The following is a 27,169-nucleotide window of genomic DNA, read 5'->3' as shown; positions in this document are numbered from 1 at the left end:
ACACACACACACACACACACACACACACAAACACATACAGACACACACACACACACACACACACACACACACACACACAGTTTCACACCTCTGAGAGCTATGCAGGAGCTCATTAACGTCCAGCATAAAATCAAACTTTGCAGAGTCGCACTGCTGTAACAACACCATTTGAATCAATGATGAGGAGATAACTTTTACAGCTTTTACAAACGACACATTAGAGTGAATACTGAATACAGGTGGACATTGATTAGCCATTGAAGACTTGTCTTAATGCTTTATTACTAAAGTACTAACGTCTTTCACACTCGTTCTACTTCACAGACAGCAGCAGAGTTTGAACATTGAACTGACGTATCATGCTCAGTGTGCCGAGTTCCCCTTTGAAAGCAAATGCACATTTTAGGATGAGGAGCAAAAGGAATGTCTTGGCATACTACACTGGCTGGCATGTCCATGGGATATTTTGCCTGTTGGGTGATCAGTAAATCAATGTCAGACATAGAGCCTGGCTGCGTAGATGGATAGATGGAGGGCAGTAGGAGACCATAGCACCAACGTGTTACATATCATCAGTGCTGTACAGTAGCTGTGATTTATGGACGAGTGAGACGGTGTAGTGTTAGCAAACGAGCCGATTTTCTATCTGTCACCAGGTGCTCCTGCGACGTCACTCCTGCTGGGTTTGGCAGTACTGTGTTAACATGTTACCTGTTATGATGGTTTTCTGTCAATATGCAGTGCTTCTTCCCATGAAGAGTGCACGACTTTGCTATTTCAGAAAGCATTGCTTCCTCACACCTACAGCAACTTGTGGTGGGCATAGCAGATTTTGATTTATTGTCATGCACGCGCACGTCTGTGCGAGTTTGCATGCATGTGCAGCAGCTCATAGTTTAAAAAAAAACATTTTTACAAGGTGTGCTTCCTCCACCCCTGTTTCCCAAATCACAGTCTGTCTTCTGCCACCAATCAAACGACACCACAGCACAACTCAGCCAGCGTTACACTGTGTGCAGCTTTGACAAACTGGTCTCCGGTATGTGTTGGCCTGGCAACCGTCTGGAGCTTGTCAAAAGAGGAAAGAGATGTAGTGTGCGTGAGGAAGGGAAGGAAGGAAGGGAGAAAAAAAGAAAAAGAAAGAGAGGGTGATAAGCTGAACCTCATGTATGCAGTAATCAAATGCAGGCTCTTTAAAAGTACCACTGATGTGACTCCAAGCATTAATTTCCCTTTTACGATTTCTTAATGTTATACCTCATTAAACCTTCTCGTTGGCTCTCTAGAGACTCTCAGGGATCACTTCCAGATTAATGTATTGAATACACTCATCCCCCGGTTTTTCTGTATAAATAATCTGTTGATTCGTCACAAAAAGCACAGTAGCTGTGGAGGACTCACGCTTATCTTAACACACCAACAAGTCATGTCAAAAGGGGCATATGCCTGCATGTGTGTGTCGCCATATGTTCCTTAGTGCATTGGTGTGTGAGAGTGTGTGTTGACAGTGAGCTGATCCTATGAATAAAAGAAGAAGGCATGCAGTTCTGTCAATCATCTTGAAACGCCGAATGATCCTCCTGGGTTCTCTTTCTCTACTTTCACTGTTATGTTGCTGGCTACATGTAAACATGTTGCACTATATGACCAAAAAATGCTCCCACATTTGTGTACAAAATAAATATTTTCGATAACAGCATACTTCCAAGTTTCGGGCAAAAGTTAGGGGAAGGCCTGTTTGAGCCGAAATGTTTTACTGCGTTTGTTGAGGAAGAACTTGTTGTCCCAACATGTTGCTGAAGCCAGAAGAGCGGAGGCTGCAACAGCAGCGTTTTACCCGCCATGTTTCTAGAATGAGTAATCGACAATCACATATCGGTGTACTGTTGCGGCGATAAAGTAGAGATACTTTAGTATTTAGTATTTTGCATGCCCCTCAAAATTCAATGACGCAGCGATTTATCCTTCATGTTTGCAAACAAAGAAGACAGCTACTGTCAGAGAGGGCGAGAACAACTGTGTTCACTTTATGAAGTACATCGATACAATTTAATACAATCTAATACAACTTTTCAGCCATAAAGTTTACTTTTATGATGCCTATTCTGTTCTATTGTATATCATATTTTCCTAGCAGCTTTTGTCCTGCACCTCTACCCAACTGGGTTTGAAAGTTCACTTCCTATGCAGTTATTTGACTGTCACATATACTTTTAGCTAAGTAGAGAATTTATACTCTACTTAGCTAAGAGCATTTTCCCATCTCTTTAACTTCTCCCACCCTCATATTCTGTTTTAAACAGTATCTTCCATCTTTCCATCATCTCCCTCTGTCTATCCAGAGGTCAGCGTCAGAGTCTGTAATCAGATTTAATATTGCATTCTTCATCTCTACAAAGACCTCATTGAGCCTGGTGTACTGTGAGACCATTGTCCTGCACTAAGCGGAGGAGCAGGATGATGATGCTCATCAGGTAGGCTCCCCACTGAGCGGACAGTAGATGTCTGAGCAAAGTACACAAATAAGTCTTATGCCCATTTGTGTGTAAGTGAATGATTCATCCTTTATTAAATTAGCCGAGGAGGTTAAAAGGAAGCTTACCTCGTGACCTCAGCGCTCGTTTACTCAGTGACTCAACATCTCCACGTCTCTCCATTCCACTCCTCTTTGATTTTATTTTCCCTAATGGAAGGATCCTCTGCCCAGAAATTAAAGAGAAGAGCTTTTGAAGGTTGTTGGGTTGAGTGTTTGGCTCAGTGGGCCGAGGTGCCAACCATATTCTCTTGATTTGTAGGCCTCTTCCTGTGACCTTTAGTGAATACCACTCTCTCATCTTGACAGAGAATACTTTTTCTACTTCATCTCCCAAAAACATTTAAACTGTAACGATGCAAGAGCAGCAGCGTGTGTGTGTGCGCGTGTGCGTGTGCATGTGCCTGTGCGTGTGTGTGCCCTCGGCGTAGCCTACTATTCTTGACCAATGTTTTACAAGTAGCCTGAAAGGTTCCTGGGTGGTCTAATTGCGTTTGCCACAGGAGATTGGTGCACTTTGCCACGGTGCGTGCGACTGTTAGATGTGTGTATCAGTTTGTCCAGGCTTGCAGGTGTGTGTGGATGTAAATCAACACCCTGGATGGAGACAGTACAGTGTGTGAGTGCATTTAATGGCAATCAACTGTCATCACACTGTCACATGAGTTCTATATCTATGAATGTATGTGCGTGCGTGTCGACTATCACAAAGATATGTGCCTCTTTCTCCCCACTCAGCTCTCCGACTCACTTACCTGCAGGGTATTTTTCTAAGAGTCTTCTCTCTTCTTTACTATCTAACCCAGAATATACTTGACCCGCATGGCAGTAATTGCTTCAACCAGATCACAAATCACTCCCCTTTGGTGTCTCAAGTATGCAGACAACTACACATACGCCATGGCTCTCATCTATCAAACTGCAACCTGACTCAGCCCGCAATGCCTCTGGGGCACCTAAACTAACCTGCTCTCGTACAATTGATTTATATTCAGTTAGTCACGATGGTTACCTTATTAGACATGTTAAAGGTTACCTGATGTCAACCTTATTCTGATTGATAAAGTGAATTATGCGTATTCATTCATCAAACAGGTGTTTTTTATTTTGTCGGTATGCATGCATCTGTTTTAAGTCTTTCCATGGTGTGTACCCGTTTATTTCTTGACTTGTGTGGAGTGAGGTACATTTGTCTTCTGTTCCTTGTTAAGTTTCCTGCAAAGCCAACAACCTGCAGGGATGACGGTGCAGTCAGGATGTCGGCAGCAGAGATGAAGAGATGATGTGTTCTTGTTTTTTCAGATATGCTTGTGGTGCTTCGTCTTCCAGGAGTTTTCACAGTTTTTTTGTGCACCAGGCAGATTGTCTGTCCACTCTTTAGGTGAGCCACTGCAGTGTTTTATGAGCTGTGTGTGTTAAGTGTTTGATGGCACGTGTGAAGAGTTCCCAGAATGTGTGTTTTTAGTTTGGTATGTGAATGTGTATGTACATGTGTGTTTTTTACAGGGGTCCAGCGTTTTGAAGGAGGCCAGACAGCTGCCTTTTACTGCCCCAGGGGGTAATAAACAGTGAGGGAGGGGTAGTTATTTACCCCTTTTATTAGGGCAGGAGGCAGAGGAGGGGACTTTATTGGGGTCACACTGTAACTACACACAGCTGCAGGGCAAGAAGAGAAATAAAGAGATAGTTTGTAAAAAAAAAGAAAAAAGAAAGAAAGAGCAGTTTTAGCATCACAAAATTCCTCTCTCAGGAATCTAGTTTTTACTTCTTGTATGACTGCGTACATTTGTGTAAGAAAACATAAGATATGATAAGATAATCCTGTGTGTGTGTGTGTGTGTGTGTGTGTGTGTGTGTGTGTGTGTGTGTGTGTGTGTGTGTGTGTGTGTGTGTGAACCTGGGGTCATTGATCTTTCTCCCCATCCCCTTTTTCATTTCCAGGTCCCTTAACGGTCCACTTCTTGTTAAGCACATCTGCTCTCAATCCGTTGTACCCTGTAATCTAATTGGCATTTCCTGCTATTGTAGACACACCCACTGATCATTTGATGATTGGTCAAGTAGTTGACAGACCCATAATCACTTCAAGTTGACCTCTCATGGTCTTATCAACCTTGCCATCACTAGCTGTTCCATAAATTAGGAAGCTAGCTTAGCTTAGCATAAAGACGGGAACAAAAGTGAACAGCTAGCCTGACTACAAACAAATGACAAAAACACACCGACCAACATCTCTAGAGCTCACTAAGGAACTAATTATGTCTTGTTAGTAAAATCTGAAGTGTGAATAATGACAGGTTGACATTTCGGGGGGCTGTATATTGCCTTCAAATGGAGCTTGTGGTTACGACGTGGGAAGCTGTGTACAAGACATGCTTGCGTTCAAGTGGTTAAGTTATGAGAAGACCTCTGCGAGAAGCCACCGAGGCTAATGATTTAGCAAGCTAGCAAGCTGGTTATGTGATTCATGTGTGATGCACATGAATCACACAAAATGAAAACGATACGGCTGTTGGAAATATCAACATTTTCCTCAGACCTATGATAAAATTAAGTAGAAAAACTCCATACGACTAAAATTGCAATTAATTACCTCTCCATTCATCCACTGAAAAATGAACTTCCAAGGCCTCCGCTATTTCTTAAAGAGCCAGCAAACAAGTTACAACTCTTCTCCTGAACTCTGTCAACACAACCTCATTTGAAGGCAGCAACTTTTTTTGCATGGAACATTTGGCAATTATCAAAGACTCAAGGACGTTGTTGGTCCCATCACCTTCCGTAAAACAGTGAATTGTCATTTCTTACACTTCAGGTTTTGTCTGATTTAAACAAACAGGATACATGTGTTCCAGTCTTTGTCATAAGCTAAGCTAACCACATGCTAGCTTTAGCTTAAAATCTACAGTCTACAAGTCTCCTTAAGAAAGCCAGTAGCGTGTTTCCCAAAATGTGAAACAATTATTTTAAGTCAAGGAGCCTTTAAGGACTTCAGACTCCAGAGAAATATGAACCAAATTAAACCAACTGGCAAGTTAAATGGAAATAAAAGCAGAAGTTCCCAATAGTGGCATTCCCACAGCTGGCTCTCTGAATGTTGCTTCACATGCCAGGGGAAATTTCAGGATGGACAGATCCACATGAAATGTGTAATAAAAGTGAGCAGACAGAGAAAGAAAAAGTAAAATGGAAAAGTATTCAGCCTTAAAACTGTGCAAGGCTGAATAATGAGGGCATGTGGCAGAGAGATGATTGACAGAGAGAGATGAATGAGAGGGATGGGGAGACAAACAAACTGAGAGCGAGACGGAGAGGGAGGGGACAGACAAGTTATTCTAGTTGCAGACAGCTGACAGAAAGACTAAAATAAGATGGAGCCATCTAATGTGCACATATTCCACAGCTACACTCACAAACCATAAAACATGTGCACTGTTAAGATCTTTTCTGCACCTAATGGTTTTCAGTGTAGGAGGGCCAAGAGTCAACATCAGACTGAGTTAATATCGTGCTTTATTGTTTTCTCATAGAAAGTGTTGTTTCCTATGATAACATTTCATATAAAAGAGACACAAAGTAAAAACTTAAGCAGTACTGTAGCAGCCTTCTAGTGTAGTAATAAATATAAATGTCGTCATGATATAGAAAAGGTTAAAGTTGTGGGGCAGGGCTAAAGGAACAGAGAGGAGGTGCACATCAAAACTGACCTGAAAGCGCATGGAAGAGCTCAAAGATTGATTTACACATCTACAAATATAGTCTCACACCTCTTCTGCTGCCCGACACACACATTGCCAAATAAATGGAGGTGTCACTCAACAAATTCAACATACATTTTCATGTTTAAAACCCAGCTGGTGACATTTGATGGAGCTGGTGAGGCCATCGTGTAGATATGGGACATACAGAGATAATGGAATAAAACTAAAGACAGCGATCTCCCAGTGCTGCCACAACAACGGGGTTGAAGAGATGCAAGTGGTGATGCAGGAGAGGGGGTGACTGGCAGGGCGAAAAGTGAGAAGTGCTCGTATTCATTGTCGCTCGTAGACTCTGGTGCATATCACATCATCTGCTCCCATGGTCTAAAAAGAGAGGAGAATGTCGACGTTTAAATACAGACACAGTGATATGCAGCTCAATGTGAATTCATATTAGCAGTATTTCCTAGAACAAGTCATTAATGTTAATTATTTCTGAAAACCTTTTTTATGTCCATTGAGCCATTGAGATCAACGTAATCTCACTGTGCCAAACTGTTTTAAACAAACATTTACAGAAAGTTGTTTACGCAAACATGCAGGTCCGTGCAAAACACTCACACAATTATATTACTGCTGGCTGCTTGGCTTGTTAAGCGCACGTCAGGAGTCTTGGATGTTAAGTCACTGCCAGCTATGCCCTATAAATACTTGTTCTCTTCACAGTTCGTGAAAAAAAACATTTACTCCAGAGAGAACTGTGCAGCATTCATGTGCCATCTCGCTGTACTGGGCTGTGTGTCCAATTCAGATTATTTAGTTACTTCTAGCTGTCTTCTTCCTATTCTTCTATTTGCGTTTTTCTAAAAGTGTGGCCAACATTTGATTGTTTGCTCGCTAAACAATTGTATTAAAACGGAACAAAGTTTTACCTCAACTTAAGAGTTCACCGGTGATCATGGTATACTACATTTTGCGATATTTGTCACCGGGTGTACGAGCACTTATGCACTCAAAATACAAAATAAGTTTTAATCAACCTGAAATGCCAACTTGGTGGAGTTTCTCATTCAATACACTTCTGTTTGTGGACAGGCATCTTAGTTTTGGTAGCTGTCAGAAAAAAATAGTTTTGTATCATCACTTTGTTCAGTGTTTCTATCTCAGCCTTCACAAAACAAATCACTTCACATCATACTTGTTTGTTTTCTCTGTTCTGATCAGATCCGATGGTGTTTGCACACAGGCTTTCATAACGTGTTTCATCCCGTTTCAAGCCGTACGTGCATTTGCAAATGCAACAGAATCTTTTTCATCTTCTGCCAGTAGATTTACATCATGGTATTCAAAGCACAATTGTATAATTATATACTGTTAAAGCAACACTTGTGTCTTTTTGTTGTACAAATGAGATACGAATATATAATATACCAGAAGCCCCCAGTATGTAAAAAAAAAAAAAAGAGTTGCATATTAGAGTGGCACATTTAAATATGGTGTACAGGGTATTAAATAACTACAGGGCACATGAATTCCGTTACCACGTATGTCATTAAATTAATAAAAAACTGTGGTATTGTGTGTGCTGTTTAGCAAAGTTACTTAGCTTTTAGGAAACTTAAAGCAATACTGGTGCACCTTGGTGGCATAGAAAAGGCATAAGAATACACCAACAGAGGTTTCTGTCAAAGTCAACTTGATTTAGTCTGACTCGAGCCCAAAACATGTCCATAACACTACAAGTAGACACAGTTTAGAGTCTAAACTCTGGTTTAGTGGATAGTTTGTGTGTTTACCAGGATCAGTTTGCCGTCATTGGTGATCTCTCGGGTCCAGGACGTCTTAGGCCCTTCTCCTTTCGGCAGAGTCTGCTCACAACTGATCTTACTGTCGGTTTCCCAAAGTGGAGAACTCTGATGACAGAAAAATAGAGAAGGAGAAACTTCTTTGTTAGATGGACAGATGTATATGGTGCCACTCAGAGGGAAAGGGAGATCATAAGTGAGCGGCTAATGGAGGGAGGAAACACCAAAGGTGGAGCAGGGCGATCACTGAGAGATGATAACTTGTGATGCGCTCATTGTTACTAAAGCGGAGTGCTCGCTGGTTGCATGTGTTTGCTTTGGAGACGGCCAAACAGAGGCCATGTATGGGAAACGGGGAAACCAACGGGGAGAATTAGGGAGGGACGGAGGGCAGGAAAGGGCAACAAGGGGGAACGAAGGGAAGACGGGAAGTTGAAAGGGGTCGTAAAGAGTGTGATGGAGCATAATGTAGCATGACAGGCCTTCAGAGACTAAGGGAGGAGTAAAGATATGCTATCAGTCCAAATATGATGAAAAGCCAAATCAAACAGATTGATGTAATCTGGAGAGTTCTCCCCAAACGCCCATTTATTATGTGTGTGTTTCCTTATGTGTGTGCAGAGAAAGTAATGCTGTGTACCGTGCAGGGACGTCCGTCCACCGTGGCCTCATTGAACTCCTTCCCCACAGTGAAAGTGATGTGGGTGGTGCGGACTGTGGTGGAGGTTTTAATGGACAGCGTCTCTCCGTCCTGCGTGATCTCCACCAGCGGCTTGGAGGCTGCCTTCACGGCAATCAAACGCAGCATCTTGTTCACACCTAGAAAAAACACACACAAGTAAGACGTGGAGAAAATGACAAAGCTAGACAGAGTATAAGAGGAGATTTGCACACAAAGACACAAGGCAACACTTGCTCTTGCACAAACTGTTCTAGATACTTTGAATGAATATTCCCATGCTAGCAGTTCACAACCACAGTGAGGCAGATCTTTTTTTGTGCCAGTGTTGGTTTATAGGATTCAGCCCTCAGGAGCATGGCAAGCAAAATTTGTTTTTACCAAATTATGTATAACTGCAGGCCTGTGTGTGTGTGTGTGTGTGTGTGTGTGTGTGTGTGTGTGTGTGTGTGTGTGTGTGTGTGTGTGTGTGTGTGTGTGTGTGTGTGTGTTTAAGTGGTGTGGTGTTGATGCGTGTTCTTCTGCACACTCAGGGTAAAAGGAGAAGCCTAGCATTGCACAGCTCTGTCCAATAATGATGACAGAGGAAATAATGAGGTCATAGCCAGCACATCTGCATTCTCCTCTTCGCACACACAGACTCAAACACGCGGACAGATGTGGTTGTTTGAACTATAATCTGCATTCTTCTTCTTTTTTCAAGCAAAGAGAGATAGCACATTTTCCCATAGTGTGCTGCAGTGAAACTAATTATGCAGCCTGAGGGAGGGGGGGGGGGGGGACCCAGGAGCAGTGGTGGGAGGGAGAGGGGGGGTCAGACAGACATGGGGCAGTGGTCTGTGTGTGTGAAGATCTCTGCTCAAGTGTGAGGGGAAGTTTGTGTACGTCGCCCAGCGTGTATCTGCCGTCGAGTTGGGTTTCGCACTTCCCACCTCTCACACATTCCCACCTGTCACCGAGGGTAAATATATACAAACCCTGAAATGCACAGTCATTCAGCATGCATCTGGATGCTCAGGCTGCACACTGCGTATGCTACACAGTATGTATGTGCATTGGTGTTATTATTATTGTGTGTAGATTCATTGATTGAGTAAAACTGATTGTTACATCTCACATTTTATTATGGTCTTTTTTTATTTGGTACCAATTTCACAGACATACAGTCGAGGGTAAAAAGTAAGTACATAAATAGGTAAGTAAGTGAAACATTAAGATGCAAGATGCAAGAATATATATATATATATATATATATATATATATATATATATATATATATATATTCTTTTTCTTCATATTGTTGACGTATTATTAACATGCTGTTGGATAGTTTCAGCTTATAATGGAGTATTTTACACTGTGGCATTGCAACTTTTATTTAATGGTTGGTAAACTGTGACTTCCTATTACTACTGAGAATATATATAACTTATACATGTGTTAATGTACGGTTCAACCTTAAAATACAAAAAAAGCTAATATAAATATCAAAAAACAACAACTGCAAATCTGCGACCAAAATGCCTTAATTCACACAGACCCGGCCACATTAGAACACACAGTCAGAGTCAGAGGTCAAAGAGCAGAGGGCAAGGGAAGCATTTGGGACACGGGGAGGCGAGGGAAGAGGGGAGGAGAGAAGGAGAGCAGGAGTGAAGAAAGGTAGAGAGGATGGAGGGTACTGGGTGCTGACAGGCTGCGTCCAGCTGCGCTTTGTTCCCCAAAGAAACCAGAGGCCTTTCCTGCCAATGCAGAGGAAGGACTACCGTGTTGTTTATATTTATTATTTTATTATAGATAAAAAATATTTTATTTATTTTTCTTTTTTGAGTAGGCTCCAACAGTGTCACATAGTGGAGTTTAACCTGCATTCCTGTTATTATTGCACACGGTACGATATCTTTACTTCAGTTATAGCCCCCCACTTTCTGCATTATAAACATGCAGAGGGAGACGGAGATGAAGTGTGTGTTCAGTGTAACAGAAAAATGTGACTTCACTCTCCCGCCCAGTGATGTCTAGCTATATTCAGAAAAATATTGCCCCTTGACAGATATTTCAATAACCTTCTTGTTGAGTGAGTGAGTGAGTGAGTGTGTGTGTGTGTGTGTGCGTGTGTGTGTGTGTGTGTGTGTGTGTGTGTGTCAGTCATCTCTCTGTGTGTGCTTATGTGATGATATATGAATTGCAGGTGTGCACTGGCAAGTCATCTCCTGGGAATTGGCTATTAACGACAGACGGCTCTGACGTCGCGCGCATGCACGTACACACACACACACACACACACACACACACACACACACACACACACACACACATACACACACACACACACACACACACACACCCTGTTGCCTATCCAGACTCCATATGCACCAGTGATGTAAAATCACACATACACACACACACACAGACAATACAGCCTTACAAAAACTGCGTGAATCTCAGCAACAGGTGTTTATCCTGACTGTCACTTCAGATAATGCTGTGACTGTCCTGCACTGTATCATAACGGTCCTCTTCCACTTGTACACACACACACACACACACACACACACACACACACACACACACACACACACACACACACACACACACACACACACACACACACACACACAATCTGCGGCTACGACAGACAGATGTGCCGCCGTTTGTCTCTATTGTGTTCGAAGGGGAGGCCAAAGGGGGGAGGAGAGGAAGAGGGGTGATACTGGCTGGAGGCCAAGCACCGAGTTTTGGGTTCTGCAGAATGACAAAGACCCCCCGGGTCACCCAGGGGGTGATCATCGCTGATGCACAGCCACAGATTAAGATTTGACCTATAAATGTACTGAGAAAGCTACAGTTTGAGCTGACACAAACTGACACATCTGATCTCATTACGCACAGGAATAAAAGCTACATTAGACACCACTCTTGCGCAAACATATGGGTCAAGCTGCACATTCGGACACAATGAGTTAAAACATATACATATAAATATATATTCTATCACCTACCCAACTTTTTCAAAAGTTCGTCAAAGTGTTCAGAGCTCTTCATCTCCCAGGTGCCGGCGAAATCAGGGATTTTGCGCTCCATGTTAGGCTGAAGGTAGTTTGCCGATTAATGTGATGAACTGTCAGGTCCAAGTGTGATCGTTGCTCTGCTGTTTCTGCGCGTCTTGCGTCAATAATGCTCCAACTTTCCCTTATGAATCTCGTCTGGGTGTGTGGGCGCGCCGGATGGTTTGACTCTGCGCGTCCAGTTACTTCTGCCCTCTTCCCGGGATGAGTGGCCGACTGTCAGAGACCGTGTCTTACCTATGTGCCGGTGCACTATAAGCGGCTGCGATACAAATGAATGGCACGAAGGCATAGACACTTGTGTAGGGATACACACGCCCCTTTCTGGACGGGCACGCCCCGCACGCCAACAGATTACAAGCAAAGAGTGCCTCAACATGACCACGCCCCTGAAGGCAACGTGTGCATTTTAGAATTGCCCATAGCCCGCATTTGGAGACGCCTCTCGTCAACGCTCGTACCTTGAATTCAAGTCTTGTGCGATTGATATTATATACACAATGTTCAGGTGTATGACGTGTTTTTCCATTGCGCACCAGGCAGTAATTAAGGACTTCAATGTGGTGAACATTATAGGTGCACAACAGGAAGGATGTCAGCCAGGCCAGACTGTCGTCTTGGCAGGGCGGTGCGAGGCAAAAACCAGTCAACTGGCAGACTGGCAGACTGGCAGACTGACGAGAGAGCAGGGCAGAGCTGCTGTGTGTGTGATTGTGAGGAGAGACAGAGAGGCCAAATTCACCCCTGCCTCCAGTGCGCCACGCACAGCGGTGTGTCATAAAAATAAAAGTGGTGGTAATAGGATACAGCTTCTGGCCTCGACTGGTGGGCTCTCCATTTAACGTTGGCCTGAGTCAGAGGAAAAAACACCCCGAACCCAGGAGGGAGACAGAGAGAGAGAGAGAGAGATAGATAGATAGATAGATAGATAGATAGAGAGAGAGATAGAGAGAGAGAGAGAGAGAGAGAGAGAGAGAGAGAGAGAGAGAGAGAGAGAGAGAGAGAGAGAGAGAGAGAGAGATTAAAATAAGAGGTGGGATTGGAGCAGGTCGGCGGCGTCGCCTCAGAGCTTTTCGCCCCCCTGCTGCTCGGACGGAAGAAAGGGTAAAGGGGAGGAGGAGACGCCGGAGCATTTGGAGCAGCGCGTCAGACAGGCCAGTGGGGCAGGGTCAGGGGCCCGCGGGGTCGGAGGTAGTCCTATAAAGAGCGCGCGCACGCGCACACACTCACACACACACACACACACACACACACACACACACACACACACACGCACACACACACACACACACGATATGTCTACACACATGCACGCGGTGATGATGGATGGCAGCGGGACAAAGCCGACGTTAACTATTGACTCTTGATGGATGATCCCATCCGCTACACTGCACGGCGAATTAGCGCGAGGTAAACCGGGCGATTTGGGGGAAAGGGGGAGTGATACATACCCCCTGCTAATACACCGGATCAGTGCCAGACTTATAAAAAAGACACACTGACTAACAAAGGTGAACATTAGCCTCAGATTGATACTTGGTAACGCGATACGCGCTTTTACGCACAGATCTACGTCCAAACCCAGCGCCTTGCTCCAGGCCAGGCAGCTCTGTTTGATGTGAACAAAGCTCTCACATTGTCTATTTTATCATCGCGCGCACGCACGCACGCACGCACGCACGCACACACACACACACACACACACACACACACACACACACACACACACACACACACACACACACACCTTATTGGCCACACACCATGACACAATCACAGCATGCCCTCACAAGTTACTCCTCGTCTAAACAACGTAGGTGAGCCATCAGATTAGACAGCCATATCAACTGTAATTTCCTCTCCAACCTTTTTTTCTTTCACTTCGTTAAACTTTGTTAACCCTTTGAGGGCTCTCACCACAATATCACAGTAAACGTACTGTGTAAAGGCGAGATGGGTTCATCAAATACAAGAGTGAGGCAGTCTGACGCTTATATCCCTGATATAAGCGTCAGACTGCCTCACTGCTGCTATGGTGGTCTGTGGAACATGGCCTGTTCGGAGAGAAGGAGTTGATCAGGTCCCCAGTTTGAAAGTGACTAATGCAAACACAAAGGTTACAATAGAGAGCTGTCTGGTGTTGGGAAAATTCATCTTCAGCCTCGCCGCAGGCCATTAGCCTATTACCATGACACAACAAGAAATGCATCAAAGGCCGCTGAATCAAACAGGCAGCCGTGCAGCACACAGCGACAGCTTCACCCATCGTGTGTGCGTGCTGTCCAGAGGGGGCTTGATAAAGAGCTCTGAAATGTGTGTGATGCTGCATGTCAGCACGTGGTGACAAAGCACAGCTCAGCATAGAGACCCACTCAACCGTGGTGTGCTCCTCTCAACCATTTACTCTCCGCTCATTCCTTCCCTGTATTTCCCCTTTTCCTTTCTGCCTCTCCTTTACCTCACGCAACTTTCTACCCCCTTCTCCTTTTCTTCCTCCTCCTGTCAAGCTTTTGTTCTTTTGTGCTGCTCTGACACATTCCTCAAACACGCTGAAGAGAGGGAGAAGGGGAAAACAGAAGGGGAGAGGATGGAAAGGAGAAGAAAGAGAAAGGGGAAAATGTTAGTGAGAAAGTTAGACTAGAGTGCAGATCATTTTTTATCTCATTGTTGTGGGGAAAAAGGATAGGGAGAGTCAGCGAAGAGAGACAGAGACAGAGAGAGCTGCGAGATCAAAGACAAACAGATAGTGACAAAGATGGAGAGGTTGAGAAACAGAGAAAGAATGAAGGCGACAGATATGTAAAGAGAGACTCCTCTGTCTTTGGAGGCAAAAGAGGTGTTGGTTTGCTCCTCTGGTGCCAACTTTATTTCACTCATCTTCATTTCCTTATGTTCCCCTCGAACTATTATCCGCCCATATACTGTTCACTTCTTTTGTTCTATCATCTTCATCTATCTGCCAACGCAGAGATTCACATGCCGTACCACATGCAAGCAAAACAAAGAGTATTGTGACTTGTTTACAATAATGTTTGACTCGTATCCGCGTGAGTTCACGACAAAAAACACTCTGTGACACAAAAAAAAATATGACGCTCACTTTCTATTTTTTGATTCCTATTTCCTCTCCTCATTCAAATGACACATATTTGAACCTTATCTGTGGAACCACACTGTCGACAGACTGTTTATTGTCCCAACGTGAACTTGTCTTGGTGTAGAGGGAAACTATCATGTTACACTTCATGCAACATTTTCTGCATGGTTAGTATAGTGGTGCACTATTGTTGCAATCAAATCACCTCATTTTTTTCAAGGAGCAGCTTGCCTGCACAAGTTAAAGCTTGTGCATGTGAAAGTGTGTGTGATCAGTCCGTAGTAAGTCACACTTCAGTGGCATTCTCCACTTTATCATCCAGATGACCTCCACTAAAAACTGCTCACCCCGATAACCCTGGTAATCCCAGATGTGAACTTGACCCTGGCCTTCCCCACCGCCAACTCCTGGAAGTCATTATCACCCTCAGAGGAAGCCACTGGGTAAAATGTGCACATGCATGCAGACAAAAGTGTCACGAATTACACTATCTTTCTCTTATGATTTATTCCTGTTCCAGTGGGGAGTAAGGACCTCTCCAAGGAGTTGTATGATAAATCTGAGGGGTTGAGAGAAGATTAACTGGACAGGAAAGAACTGTGACGCAAAGTGGGATTCTTTTCTTTAATCTCTCCTCTTTTCTTGTGAAATACTGCGCAGTTCTGCCTCCTCGGGCCTCTAAAAAATATTATTTTACATGCAGAAACCCTCAGGGCTCACATTTTCATTTTAAGGAGTCCCACGGGGCCAAAATGTTAGTGAGACACTTCTCTGTTGGACATGCACAACAGTTGTGCACAACAGACAGTCACAGTGACTCACATATTCACAGCCAAAAGTGTGTGCGGCACTGTGGGATGCTGGCATGCTGACCCACCAAACCCATGTGGGTTTGATTAGAGCAGAGGAGACGGCAGCTTAACTACCGATCAGCGTGCAAGAGGCAGAGAATGAGAGAGACCAAAGAGAGAGAGGAGAACGATAAAACGGAAAGCGAATCAAGATTTGCATGTGCAGAAGTGTGTGTTTGTGTGTCTGTTATATTGTGGATGTAATGTAAGCTTGTCAAAATCCTGAAACAAAAGAAGGCTTTGGGAGTCAACCAGACAGTTTTCTTATTCTTTTGGGTGAAATTGAACGTGTGTCAGACATTTCTTTAAATCCTGCCCACACACATCTCGTCACTGTCCACAGGATGTTGTGTATTCAAAGCCTGAGAGTGGACCGTGAGTGTGTGTGTGTGAGTGTGTATATGAGTCAAGCGGAGTCTCTTTTGTACATGAGACTAAACCTCCAGATGCCTGGGCAGTTGCACCCAGACGCCTGTATTACTCACACTCTATTCCTTTTGTCCTTCAGCCTCCCCCCCCCAACTCCTAAAATCTCTCTTCCCTCCCCCTCGAGTCTTTGTGGTTCTAATTATCGCGCTCATTTGTTATGAGTTGGTCTGGACGCAGAGTGAGCGGGAGCTGAGAGAGATTAGATTAACAAGGACAATAACTGGAATTGTGCTGAACCCATTGATTTTGTGGAAGTCCTTTTTAATTTGGTCTCGTTCATGATCCAATCTTCCCTTCTGTTTCTGCAGTTTGTCGACTCTGTCGGCCACCTACAGTTTAACGGGCCCACGGGCCCCTCTGAGGTGCTACGTGACAGCAGCCCTGTAAAACAGCATTCTATGGGCTGAATGATGCTGAATTGCTTCATGCTTAACAGGAAGATGGAGCACAACAGAAGGGAAGGATTTAGAAGCGGGAGGTGAAATATGTAAAGAGAGGAAGTGAAGTAGATAGAGATGTTTGTGAGGATGGTTGTGTAAAGTGAGCCAAAGTCGTCTGGAGTAGACGTGGGATAAAGGAAAGACGAGAAGAAAAACAAGCGCTGGTTCCCAGACTCTCGTTGCTTTTCACCTTATTTTATGTGCATGTGTTGTTTTTTCTCAAAACCGCTAAAAAAGTTCATTAAAAGTGCAGCCCTGTTTTGTTTTTGATCGTGTTACCCCTCCTTCTTGCATTCTACCGCTCTGCCCTCCACCCTCACACCGCCTCTCACTCTGCACTCATTCTTTTATTCTCCCCTTGCCTTTCCTCTTTGACCCGAGTCAACGATTGTTGTTCGCTTTTTCTTTTTCCTCAGCCATGAGAGAGAGTGTGTGTGTGTGTGTGTGTGTGTGTGTGCGTGTGTGTGTGTGTGTGTGTGTGTGTGTGTGTGTGTGTGAGAGAGAGACCCTATTATGATGTCATGGATGAGGAAGGGCCATAGTTGAATATTTAACTGGAGGTCATCCTCTGGTCACTGTTACTGTATGACCACTGTGGTTCTTAATGAAAAGGGAACTTATTTATGTGTTTTATTGTTTTTTTAAATCATCTTGTATAGCACCTCTGCAGCCACTGAGCAGGAATCAAAAAAATTACGGAAGTTTAGGTGCGCAATTAAATTTTGTCATGATCATATCATTTTGCAACAGCTTGTCAGAAAATAAAAGCATGAACAAAACAACTGAACTGTCTCTACAGAATCAAAAGGCGTAAAATGTTGAGAGGGAAAGGATGTACAATGATGCACTGTGGCCGAATGGAAAGTTGCAGATGTTTTACAAGATCAGGACTGCATATTTTCTGAGGAAAATGTGTTACTTAATTAATTTGTTACTTGACACTGAGAACATAATCAGCTTTGCGAGCAAATATAGGCAGCTTGATTGCATCAGAAAAGCATTAGACAGGTTTCAGCATTTCTCCTGATGCTCTGTATGGAAATGTTTTGTTTTTTTAAACTGCAGAGTGACAACTTTCAGTTGTTTTCGTGGTTTAGGACGTAGAAATAGGGTTTTAGGTCAAAGTTACCATGGAGTTTAGAAAAGGTCAAGGCTGCAAAGCAGGTAGTGCAGACAAAGGCTTCAGGTTCAGTGCAATATGTGAAAAGGAGTTTGTAAATACTGCTAATGGGCTGTCACTATTGATTTGAAATCCAAACTTTCGTTTTAACATGGGGACATTTAAACTGACAGGACCTGTTTAAAAATGTGCAGTCTGACTGTTTAGTAGTTTACCTTGTAGTCCAGCAGAGGGCGCTCTTAAACATTACCATCAGCGGGACCTAATGCATGCCTTATTGACCTCAGTTAACAAAGCTAATACAAGAAAATGGCGGGGGTCACTAGCAAGCATTCATAAACTGAATGGATCAAGTCCTTAATTCAACACCTGCATTTTTACATAATATCTTAGACGGGCTGAATCAAAATCTAGTTGTAAAGCCTTCATTACTTGTTGTGCTTACATGGTGCACTTTACAAAATGAATCTGTACTTAATCAACTGCAAACAGCTGATATGAAAACACAGTTGGTCACATGCTTTTAAAAATATTATTTTCATGTATAGAAAAGGGACGGTTTGCCAAACCGTCCCGGGTTTGGTAACACATTTGTGCAACACTGCCATCATGTGTGTGTCCACTGTATCAGCATGTGAGGAGAGCATGTTGAGGCTACTTGATATTGTGTGTGAAATAGTCTGATCATTTCATATTCTACATGCCTTTGGCCATCTACTCTGCTCAATAAGCTTCTGTTACTTTCAACACTGCGATATTATTTAACTACTTTAATGCCGTGACAGAGAAAATGCCCCAGAGTACAAAGCAAAGAAAGATTACTTGAATTTCTCAAAGGTCAGAATTAATCCCCATGGACTCAGAGATGAGAATTCCCTTTCTCAGAAAAAAACAACCGTTCTCATCTGCATGAGTTGTGAAGGTGCCATCACCTCTTGCCATTTCCTCATCTTTCACTTGCATTATAGATCTGGACCAACATTTGAGTGTAGCAACAATTATGGATTTAGGTCAAGTCTTCTTTTGTGATTTTGTTTTGGAATTCAAATCTTCAGTTTTAATCAGTTACAGCATGAAGGAGTCATTCATCTTCTGCAGCTTTGATGAAACTCTTACTCACTGTATGCAAATGTGAATCACTGCCTCCAGTACTAGTGATGATGGTTTTGTTCTCTAATCTGTTCTGACAAAGTGGTTTTGGTGGAGTTTGTGTGAACAACTGAGCTGTGAGTTTCACGACAAACATTTATGATCCAGAGATCAAGCTAATATTTGAACTGATCCGTTTGTATTGCTCATAAACGGCAGCTGACGAGTTTTCCCTGGCTTCTCTTATTTTTCCTACTATAGATTGTCCAGATTATGTTTTATGTTCTGTTAAATTGTTACAATGATATCCCATTTTAAGCAAATATACTGTTGTTGAAATGACCGGATCAATTTAAAATGTCTTATTTATAAAATAATACCAATAAATGTATCAAATGAAATGATTACATTAAGTGTAAAATACACATCTGTGCCATTCATGCATTAATTACTGTTACTTTAAATACAATCCCATAATGTCATCAGTGACAGGCATAACATAGTGGAACATAACCCATTACATCAACGTTTCTCCCTTTCAAAACAGATGGTTGATATGTTGCCAATTTAAGATTGATTATAGATATAAAAAAACACTTTTCAAAATAAAGTTTTTCTGAAAAAGTTTTATTGTCAGATCAAGTTTCTTAAATTAATGTCGGTAGCAATAAACAACAACAAGAAGAGCCGATAACAACCAGAGGCACGTCATCTTGGAGCTGGGAGCAGCAGCAGAAGTGCATCCTTTGGCGTTGTTATTTGGGATTGTGTTCAGAGGGTTTCCCTCAAAATGGACCGGCAGGCACTGGTTGCTCAGCTTATCGCAGGCCAGGATCACATGTTTGGTTTCCCGCTGGACGCTCCAGATCCCGCACGTGCCCGGCTGACTCCTCACCGTGACGAAGGTGAACGGCTTCCGGCTGATGCACAGGTTCTCCTTGTACACCGCGCCGCCCTGGCTGCTGCACACGGCCTTCAGACGGTCCAGGTCGTCCGGCTGCAAGAAGGACTGCGTGGGTCTGTCACAGCCGCCGTTGTTCTTGATGTACGTCTCCCACTCGTTCTGGTCCAGAGAAGAAGGAGTGCCCGAGCGAACGTGGCGTTTGAGGAAAGTGTTGAAGCCGTTGTTCAATTTGGAGAGCTGGCAGGGAGCTTCGTTTTTAGCCAACGTGGGACCACCCATTAGGAGACAGACGGCGAGAGAGAGGGAAGCCCGGAGAGCAGCCATTACCAAGCAGTCCTAGAGCGAGACAAACAATGTAACACCTTTCACCTCTGTGAAGACCCTCCCACTCTGCACCTGGGACACCCGGGCTTAAGATGGCTTCCTGGTGGGAGGAGTTGGAACAGTCCGGATCCGAGAGGGCATGAAAGGTGGCACCAGTGGGAGTGTCGTCCTCTCTCTGACTCTCTCTCAATCAGCAGGCCTGCTGCACCAGCCTTGACCTATATTGATTACTTGAATTGTTTGGACCTAAAGAGGTTTTTGTGTTGGAGATCGATGTGTGGCCTCCCTTTTTGTTAGAGATGGGCAAATGAAGCCTCATGAAGCTTTTGAGGCTTCTTCCTGATTGTACCGAAAAAAGATTCGAAGCTTCAAAGCTTCAAAAGAAAGACGCTACCAGTGACATCTAGTGGTCAGCTGCAATTATAGCAGCAATGAACCTCCAAATGATTCACACATCATTGATTCCAGTTCCAACGCAAAAGCAATAAAGTCATTATTAAGCAGATGTGTCTTCATTCTAAGAATCATTGTTCACACATTAGTGTTATTATAAAATGTCAATTGACTAATAAAATGTTACATGTGTTGTCCTGTTATTACCTGCAATTACTTGAAACATGTGTTTTGGAGGTGTGACTGAGTTTGTGAGAAGTTTTTATGCAATTCAGTGGAAACCACTTATGGTTATGATTGTGATGTAACATAATATGAAAAGATTCAAATGCAACATGGTAGAGGTACTTTTGTGAATATGTGAGATTGTGCTTGTGCTACAGTGTCAAAATAAAGTGAATATGTGCATAAGGGAAATGTGCTTGGGGGATGTGTTCTTGTTGTGTTGTGAATGCTTGTGCTACAGTGTCAAAATAAAGTGAATATGTGCTTGGGGATGTGTTGTTGTTCTTTGTTCGTCGTGTTGTGAATGCTTGTGTTACAGTTTATTACATGTTTTTATTTAAAAACAAAATTTGCTCAATCGTGCTTGGCTTCAAGCGGCTTCTTTTCTGGCTGACGATCTCGCCAGCCTTAGAAAAGATCCTTTCGCAGGGGACAGAGGATGCTGGTGTAGAAAGATACTGCGTGGCAATGATAAAAAGGTGCGGGTAGGCAGACTTCTGGAGAAGCCAATATTTTAGCGGGTCCTCTGTCCTGGGCAGTAGTTTGTCCTTCAGATATCTGGATAAGTAAAGAAAAAATGCAAGGTCATGATCATTTCAGCAAGATATGAATACAAAGTGAATTAGAATATGTAAAGTTAAAATGTTTAACTCTGGACCTCTGCTATTGCACTAGCGGTACAATTGGATGGACGTTGTGCATCCACATGGTTATCGAGTAGGTCCCAGAGGCTGTTGTGTTGGACAGGGGGTGGACCCTCTGCAGGTGGCAGTGGCAGAGCCGGTGCAGGCATTATATTTGCACATTCTCTAGTGAGCCTTTCCACCGCTGCCTGACAGCTCGTTGAGCTGCAGAAGCCCACCTCTTTGAATCTGGGATCCACTAATGTTGAAATTGTTAACGAAGTTACCTTTTCCAGCATGGCACATTTCTCTTGCAGGTTGGTGTTTATGTTGTGAACCAAGTTGCTTGCGATATGGTGTGTTACTGTAGCACACTGTCTTACACCTTGGTGCTTCAGCATTTTCACCAGGGGTATCACCTTTGATCCAGAGACCCTCCTCTCTGTTGACATCTCCTCAGTGGCCTGGTGGAAGGGAGAGAGGACTGAAACACACTGATTAATAGTTTCATATTCTTCCGCAGAAAATGGCAGGAGGGGGGTGTTGAGGCTGCTGAGGGCTGCACCCAGGGGCTCCCTCTGCTCGTACAGCCGCTGGAACATTGAGAATGTGCTGTTCCAGCGGGTGTCCACTTCTTGCACAAGTTTGTGCTCAGGTCGGCCCATCTGTCTCTGGATTTCACAGAGCTTTTCTTTGGCTGTGGTGCTGGACTTGAAATGCCCCACGATTTTGCGTGCCCTGGTGCGTAGGTCATCCAGGTCAGATGTCTGCGTCAAGGACTTCTTCACCACCAGATTTAGCAAACCCCCTCTGATGAGCAAAACCCAGACAGGAAGTCAACATATGTGACATCAAACATCGATTTAAAAAGCATGTTCAGGAAAGAACGTCTAAACACTTTTTTGATTAAATGAATCACAAACTCACACATGAATCAGAAAATACAGACAAATATATCATCATATATAAAGCACCACAGGCCCAGTTACTAATTCAAATACATTGAGATATTCATACTTATTTTAAATGCAGCGTTAAGAAAATTGTTGATAAGATAAACAATAAAAATTCCTGAATGTTTTTAAAGTAAGGGACAAACTTTAGTTGAAAGTTTTCTATACATATCATTTTTAAGTCTCTAATCAGGGATAAATAACAGAGGTCTAAATTATTCATATTATGCAAATATAGCATCTATAGCATTTTTTGAAGGGTAAGACAAGAATGTTATACGACGCCAAAATTGATTTTATGACATGCAGATATCAAAAGAATATGGCCGCTATAAATAATGTAACAGCATACTGCAACAACGAGACCACTGGTATAACACTGCAAACAGGTACAGCTTTTGGCATAAAACTAAATGAACAAGGTAGACGGGATCGGGATGTATTGACGATGAGGTTTCTGTTCAGAAATGCAACTATGAATGAAGTTAGAAAAGAGACGGAAAGACTAATCTGCTGTCCGAGCTCGAGGCCGAGTGCTACAGATTATTATGTAGAATAAAATGATCTCTGACCTCTCCGAGCAGCTCTTGAGGCAAGTAGGAAGACTTTGAAGTGTAGAGAGACCCCGTCTGAGACAGAGTAGTGATGATGGCGCCTCCAGTCTGAGACAAAAAGAGTGAATGTTAATGGGGTAGAAAATCTGAGATGTAATATCATGTATCTGTGGTAATCGGCATGCAGTTCCCTTACCCAGCCACTCGTCATCAGCTTTCTCAGGTTATAAACCAAAGTGAGCTCCTCTGGCTCCACCTGATGACAGTAAGAAAGAGAGACACAAGCTGAAGGAGAAGCATAAAGACAAAAATGAGACATGACAGGATTGTCTATGGGTTTCCTCACAGCGCTCTTATCCTCCTTCTTGATGGTGGATCTTCCCCACAGGGCGTTGACACCATCCACAGCCACAGCCAGGCGGAAGTCTGAGTCTGGCTGCCCGCTTTGCGTCCTCAGCTCCCTCATCACTGCCCCCACCACATCACTGCTGCTCTTCACACGAGATATACCCTACAGCAACAGAAACTCAGACCCCTCGTCATCTTGTCATCAGACCCCTGATGACGAGCTCTTGAAAGCAACTAAATGGCAACTCCACGGATTCAACACATCAAAGTCTGCTTACAGGTCTTGAAGGGTACTACTGCATGTTTGAAAAAAGTTGTATAATACGCATCAGCTCGTACATTTGCTGCTACGAGCGACACGCACTCAAATCTCCAACTCAACCGTTGACAGTGGAGTTGCATTGTGGGTTGTAACAGAAGGAGATTTTCACAGCACGATCTGATGGTACCATCTCAGAAAATATCATGTTTCACTGTATCAACATTATATTAATCAGTTACAATGACCCTTAAAGGAATGAGAACAGAATTATAATAAACAGAATTATAAACCTGTTAAAAGCATGTAAGTGTAATATATTACATAAATAAATTATATAGCTATTTCACATATTTGCGTCACTATAGCATGTTAAATTAAATACTAAAATAGCTTTTACAATAATGTCTGATGACTATAGGAGCGAAATAGCTGTGACAGCGCAGCCAGACTGCTCCTGTGTGTATCCTCAACTCACTTCAATACCGTAGATAAGCAAATCTACAATGATATGATAACAGTCAGTATGCCATGATATTGGTAAACCAATACAACCCTAATAGTGAGCCATGTAGGCATCAGGTTTTGACAAGAACAATGTATGGAATAAAAAAGGTTATCTCTATTTTATTGTCCATCATGAGACAATGTTATAGAAGTGAAATGCTAAATCGGTGGATTCTTTTGTATAGTATCAACAAATAACTTTGTAGGTCAAAATCTGAGCCGATGAGTTATGGTCGGAGCAAACAGAAATTCCATGCCCCATTTCCTTTAGCAGGTGGTTTGATACTGGTTTGATTTATTTGGTCTAATAATGTGCTGTCAGGAGGCTGGCTATTAATATCAGATCTAATTAATTAAACAACGTGCTCACAGTATCACCAGCAGTGTCGGAAAATGTGTTTTTCTCATGATGGAGCGAATGATTGATTGGAAGAGGGGAAACATTCCCCGACAGAACATAACTCTACTGCTCTTTTCTGCCTTTGTCAGTGAGTGTGGAACAGAAGTATTGTGCTGATCCATCCTCATGCTCAGTTCACTGGCTATTGATCACCACTAAGCGCAGTCAAGGTGAAAGATGAAACTTTAAAGACCCCCTGTGGGGAAATCGGTAGGGCAGATTACGGAATGGATAGGTAACAAAAACCAAAAAAATTGATGGGAAGGTCTCAGAGGACAAGATAAAACTGCATCCCAAATAAAGACTGTGTGATAAAACTCACCTGATCCACCAGCTGCCCGAGTGGACTTCCCTCCTCAGTGAACTCTCTCTTTGTCCATGAATAGCGCTGCTTTGTCTTTATCTGGGACAGACGCCGTATAGTTTCATACACAGCACAGTTCCATTGACCATGTTCAACACTCCTTTCTACAGGCTAAAGAGCAATAAAGTACTTAACATGCCGCATCCTCAGTACATTCAAATATAAAACGTTTCTCTCAAATAACATCAAACCGTATCATACTGTTATATAGCTACTCGGTCATTCAAAGACACTGTGCTACAAACTCTGTCTTTGAGAGTGGTGCATATGGGGAAATTCAGGTGGTGTCATAAACCAGTTTAATTATGTATATCAGCATGCGACCTAAACTGCTGTGAAGATGCTTCAAGGCTCATTTAGGTCTATAAATGCCTCCATGCTTGTTAATAATGTGACAAATTATGTAATACTCCACAAGCCTTAATTTTGACGATGAATACTCAGTCATCAAGCTCATATTGTAAAATTGCAACCTATATAAATATCGCCTGATGTTTCTAAAAGGCACACTGCGTAAAAAGATCCCTACCTTTGAAAGGAAGTGCTCGTTGGTGATTCTGAAGTTGCGTAACCAATCGATGGCTTGTAATGGCTGATCAAAGCGAGAGGTGTTGTAGGAGGACTGCAGCAGCTCTTTGCAGTTCTTCACCCACAGGTGAGCTGTATAAGAAAAAACAGAGATGGAGGAGGGTCACCTTCTGTGCAGTGGGAGGAGCCAGGCCCTTGTGCGATTGCCTTTGTCTCACCATCAGGAACATGCAGCACCAACCATCCCTGCGTGTAGCAGAAGTGGAGTGCGTGACAGAGAGACATTGTCTTCCCACTGCCCTTCAACCCATCTGAACAACTTGATAAGGTGAACAGCAGGTTTATCAGAAGCATCAAGAGTAGGATTATCTGCATGTGTGGTTGTGATCACGTATTGTAAAGGATACAGAATAAATATCGTAGAGAAGGTTGACTGTAGTCTGCTTTCTTCAGGTAAGAGATGACCTCTAGAGCCGGCTGCCTCACCATCACACAGGCTTCATTAAACGTCTTTGCCTAAAAATTCAATTAAAAAAAACATTTGTCGCCATGGTACATTTAACCAAAAACAATCAGGCCACAAAATACTATTTATGAGCCAGTAAGATTAAAATAATGAGCACGCTGTCACGCACATACCTGATGTTGATAGCGTCGAGGGAGGCCGTGAGGGAACAGAGTGCGGATGTGTGCAGAGGGCAGCGTGTAATACTGGCCGATTTGATTCTGCGACTGACAAGCCTTGAAAGAGATAAAATATGTGAGTTAAACAGCTAAAAATCAGGCAAATGTGCAGACAACTGCTGCTACGAATATAAACCTGCTGCAACTAGGAAGCTGTGCTCTGTTCCCCTCTGCTTGATAGCATTATGATGACATTTGGATTGCTCAAGTCAGATTTGCTTACTGGATCATTCTCCTGTGTTCTGAAAACTGAAAACGGTTCCGGTTCTGACGCCACAGCCACAGCCTCCTGCTGCCGCCCACATCCACTGGCATGAAGGGACCTCACATGCGTTACCTACAAAAAAAAATTATAGAATGAATACTAAGAATCTAGAACAATAATCTAAACAGAACCTATGGTGCTGCATTGATATGCGACACGTTCAAACAAATATAAACCTAATAAATCACAGTACAACACAATAATACACTGATGGAGAGCCGAGTGAAACAGCTTTTACTGTAATCTACATTAATCTGTCATTATTGCTTGGATATCGAGAGGGAATTTACAAAGAATAATTTACTAGAAAATTATGACAAAATCAGAACCATTGTATTGCCATGTATGTTTTCACATACAAGGAACTTGTCCTGGCGGGCGGTGCATAACATTTAACAATAATGCAATTGATGCTTTCTGTCCTCTGGGACTGAATGGACGCATCCAGTGTCTACATCTTAAGGTTGGATGCTGAATCTTAACTGAGCACATAGACACCTCTAAGATCTGTTTTTTTATTCATCATTATTAGTGAAATATGCAGTAATGCTCTGGATTGAAAATGTGCAATTTGCTTTGCTTGATATTCCTTTTGAAAATGTTTTAAACAGTTTTCAAATGAGTGTAGCATAAATAAACATAAACTTGGTATTGGCTGACATGATGAATTAACCGACTGTCAATCACTACATAATGTGCATTTTCGGAACATGTAACGTACACGCTGAAAAAAACAATACAGGTGTTTTGCTCCAGTTTAACGTCCCAGAGATATTCTTGCATCCCCGCTTTTCTAAACCGAGCAGCTGAACCAGGTCAAACACATCTTTTAAACAATGTGCAGACACATGTTACGTGTCTGCAGCTCCTCCCAAAGTACTCAAACCTAAAGGGCTCTCACCGTGTGCCGGAATCTGAAGGACAGTCTGTGCAGCGCCATGATCTGAAACAAGGAGCACGAGACCACTTTAAGTTATAGTTCAGGGGTCGCAGGTGCCAATGAACCAGGTAGTGTGTAAAAACACA

General features: G+C 43.0%; 2 protein-coding genes across 2 annotated transcripts; both read right to left on the bottom strand.

Moving 5' to 3' along the window:
• Positions 1-6,044: 6,044 nt before the first annotated feature.
• On the bottom strand, positions 6,045-11,819 carry crabp2a (cellular retinoic acid binding protein 2, a). The gene is made up of 4 exons (XM_079228191.1): positions 11,721-11,819; positions 8,680-8,858; positions 8,031-8,147; positions 6,045-6,618 (listed from the first exon to the last, which is right to left on the bottom strand). Exons 1-4 carry the CDS (start codon positions 11,800-11,802, stop codon positions 6,568-6,570), a joined length of 429 nt encoding a protein of 142 aa, XP_079084317.1. The 5' UTR covers positions 11,803-11,819; the 3' UTR covers positions 6,045-6,567.
• A 7,645-nt stretch (positions 11,820-19,464) lies between these two features.
• On the bottom strand, positions 19,465-27,169 carry LOC306744614 (small ribosomal subunit protein mS29-like; the record flags this gene model as incomplete). The annotated part of the gene is made up of 12 exons (XM_079227294.1): positions 27,045-27,169; positions 26,102-26,215; positions 25,834-25,935; positions 25,602-25,710; positions 25,413-25,505; positions 25,196-25,326; positions 24,625-24,705; positions 23,135-23,299; positions 22,985-23,044; positions 22,807-22,896; positions 21,569-21,745; positions 19,465-20,052 (listed from the first exon to the last, which is right to left on the bottom strand). Exons 1-12 carry the CDS (start codon positions 27,081-27,083, stop codon positions 19,465-19,467), a joined length of 1,749 nt encoding a protein of 582 aa, XP_079083420.1. The 5' UTR covers positions 27,084-27,169.

Source organism: Taurulus bubalis, assembly GCF_910589615.1.
Source record: "Taurulus bubalis genome assembly, chromosome: 12".
Taxonomy (NCBI): domain Eukaryota; kingdom Metazoa; phylum Chordata; class Actinopteri; order Perciformes; family Cottidae; genus Taurulus; species Taurulus bubalis.
This window is presented reverse-complemented; position numbering and strand designations above follow the sequence as displayed.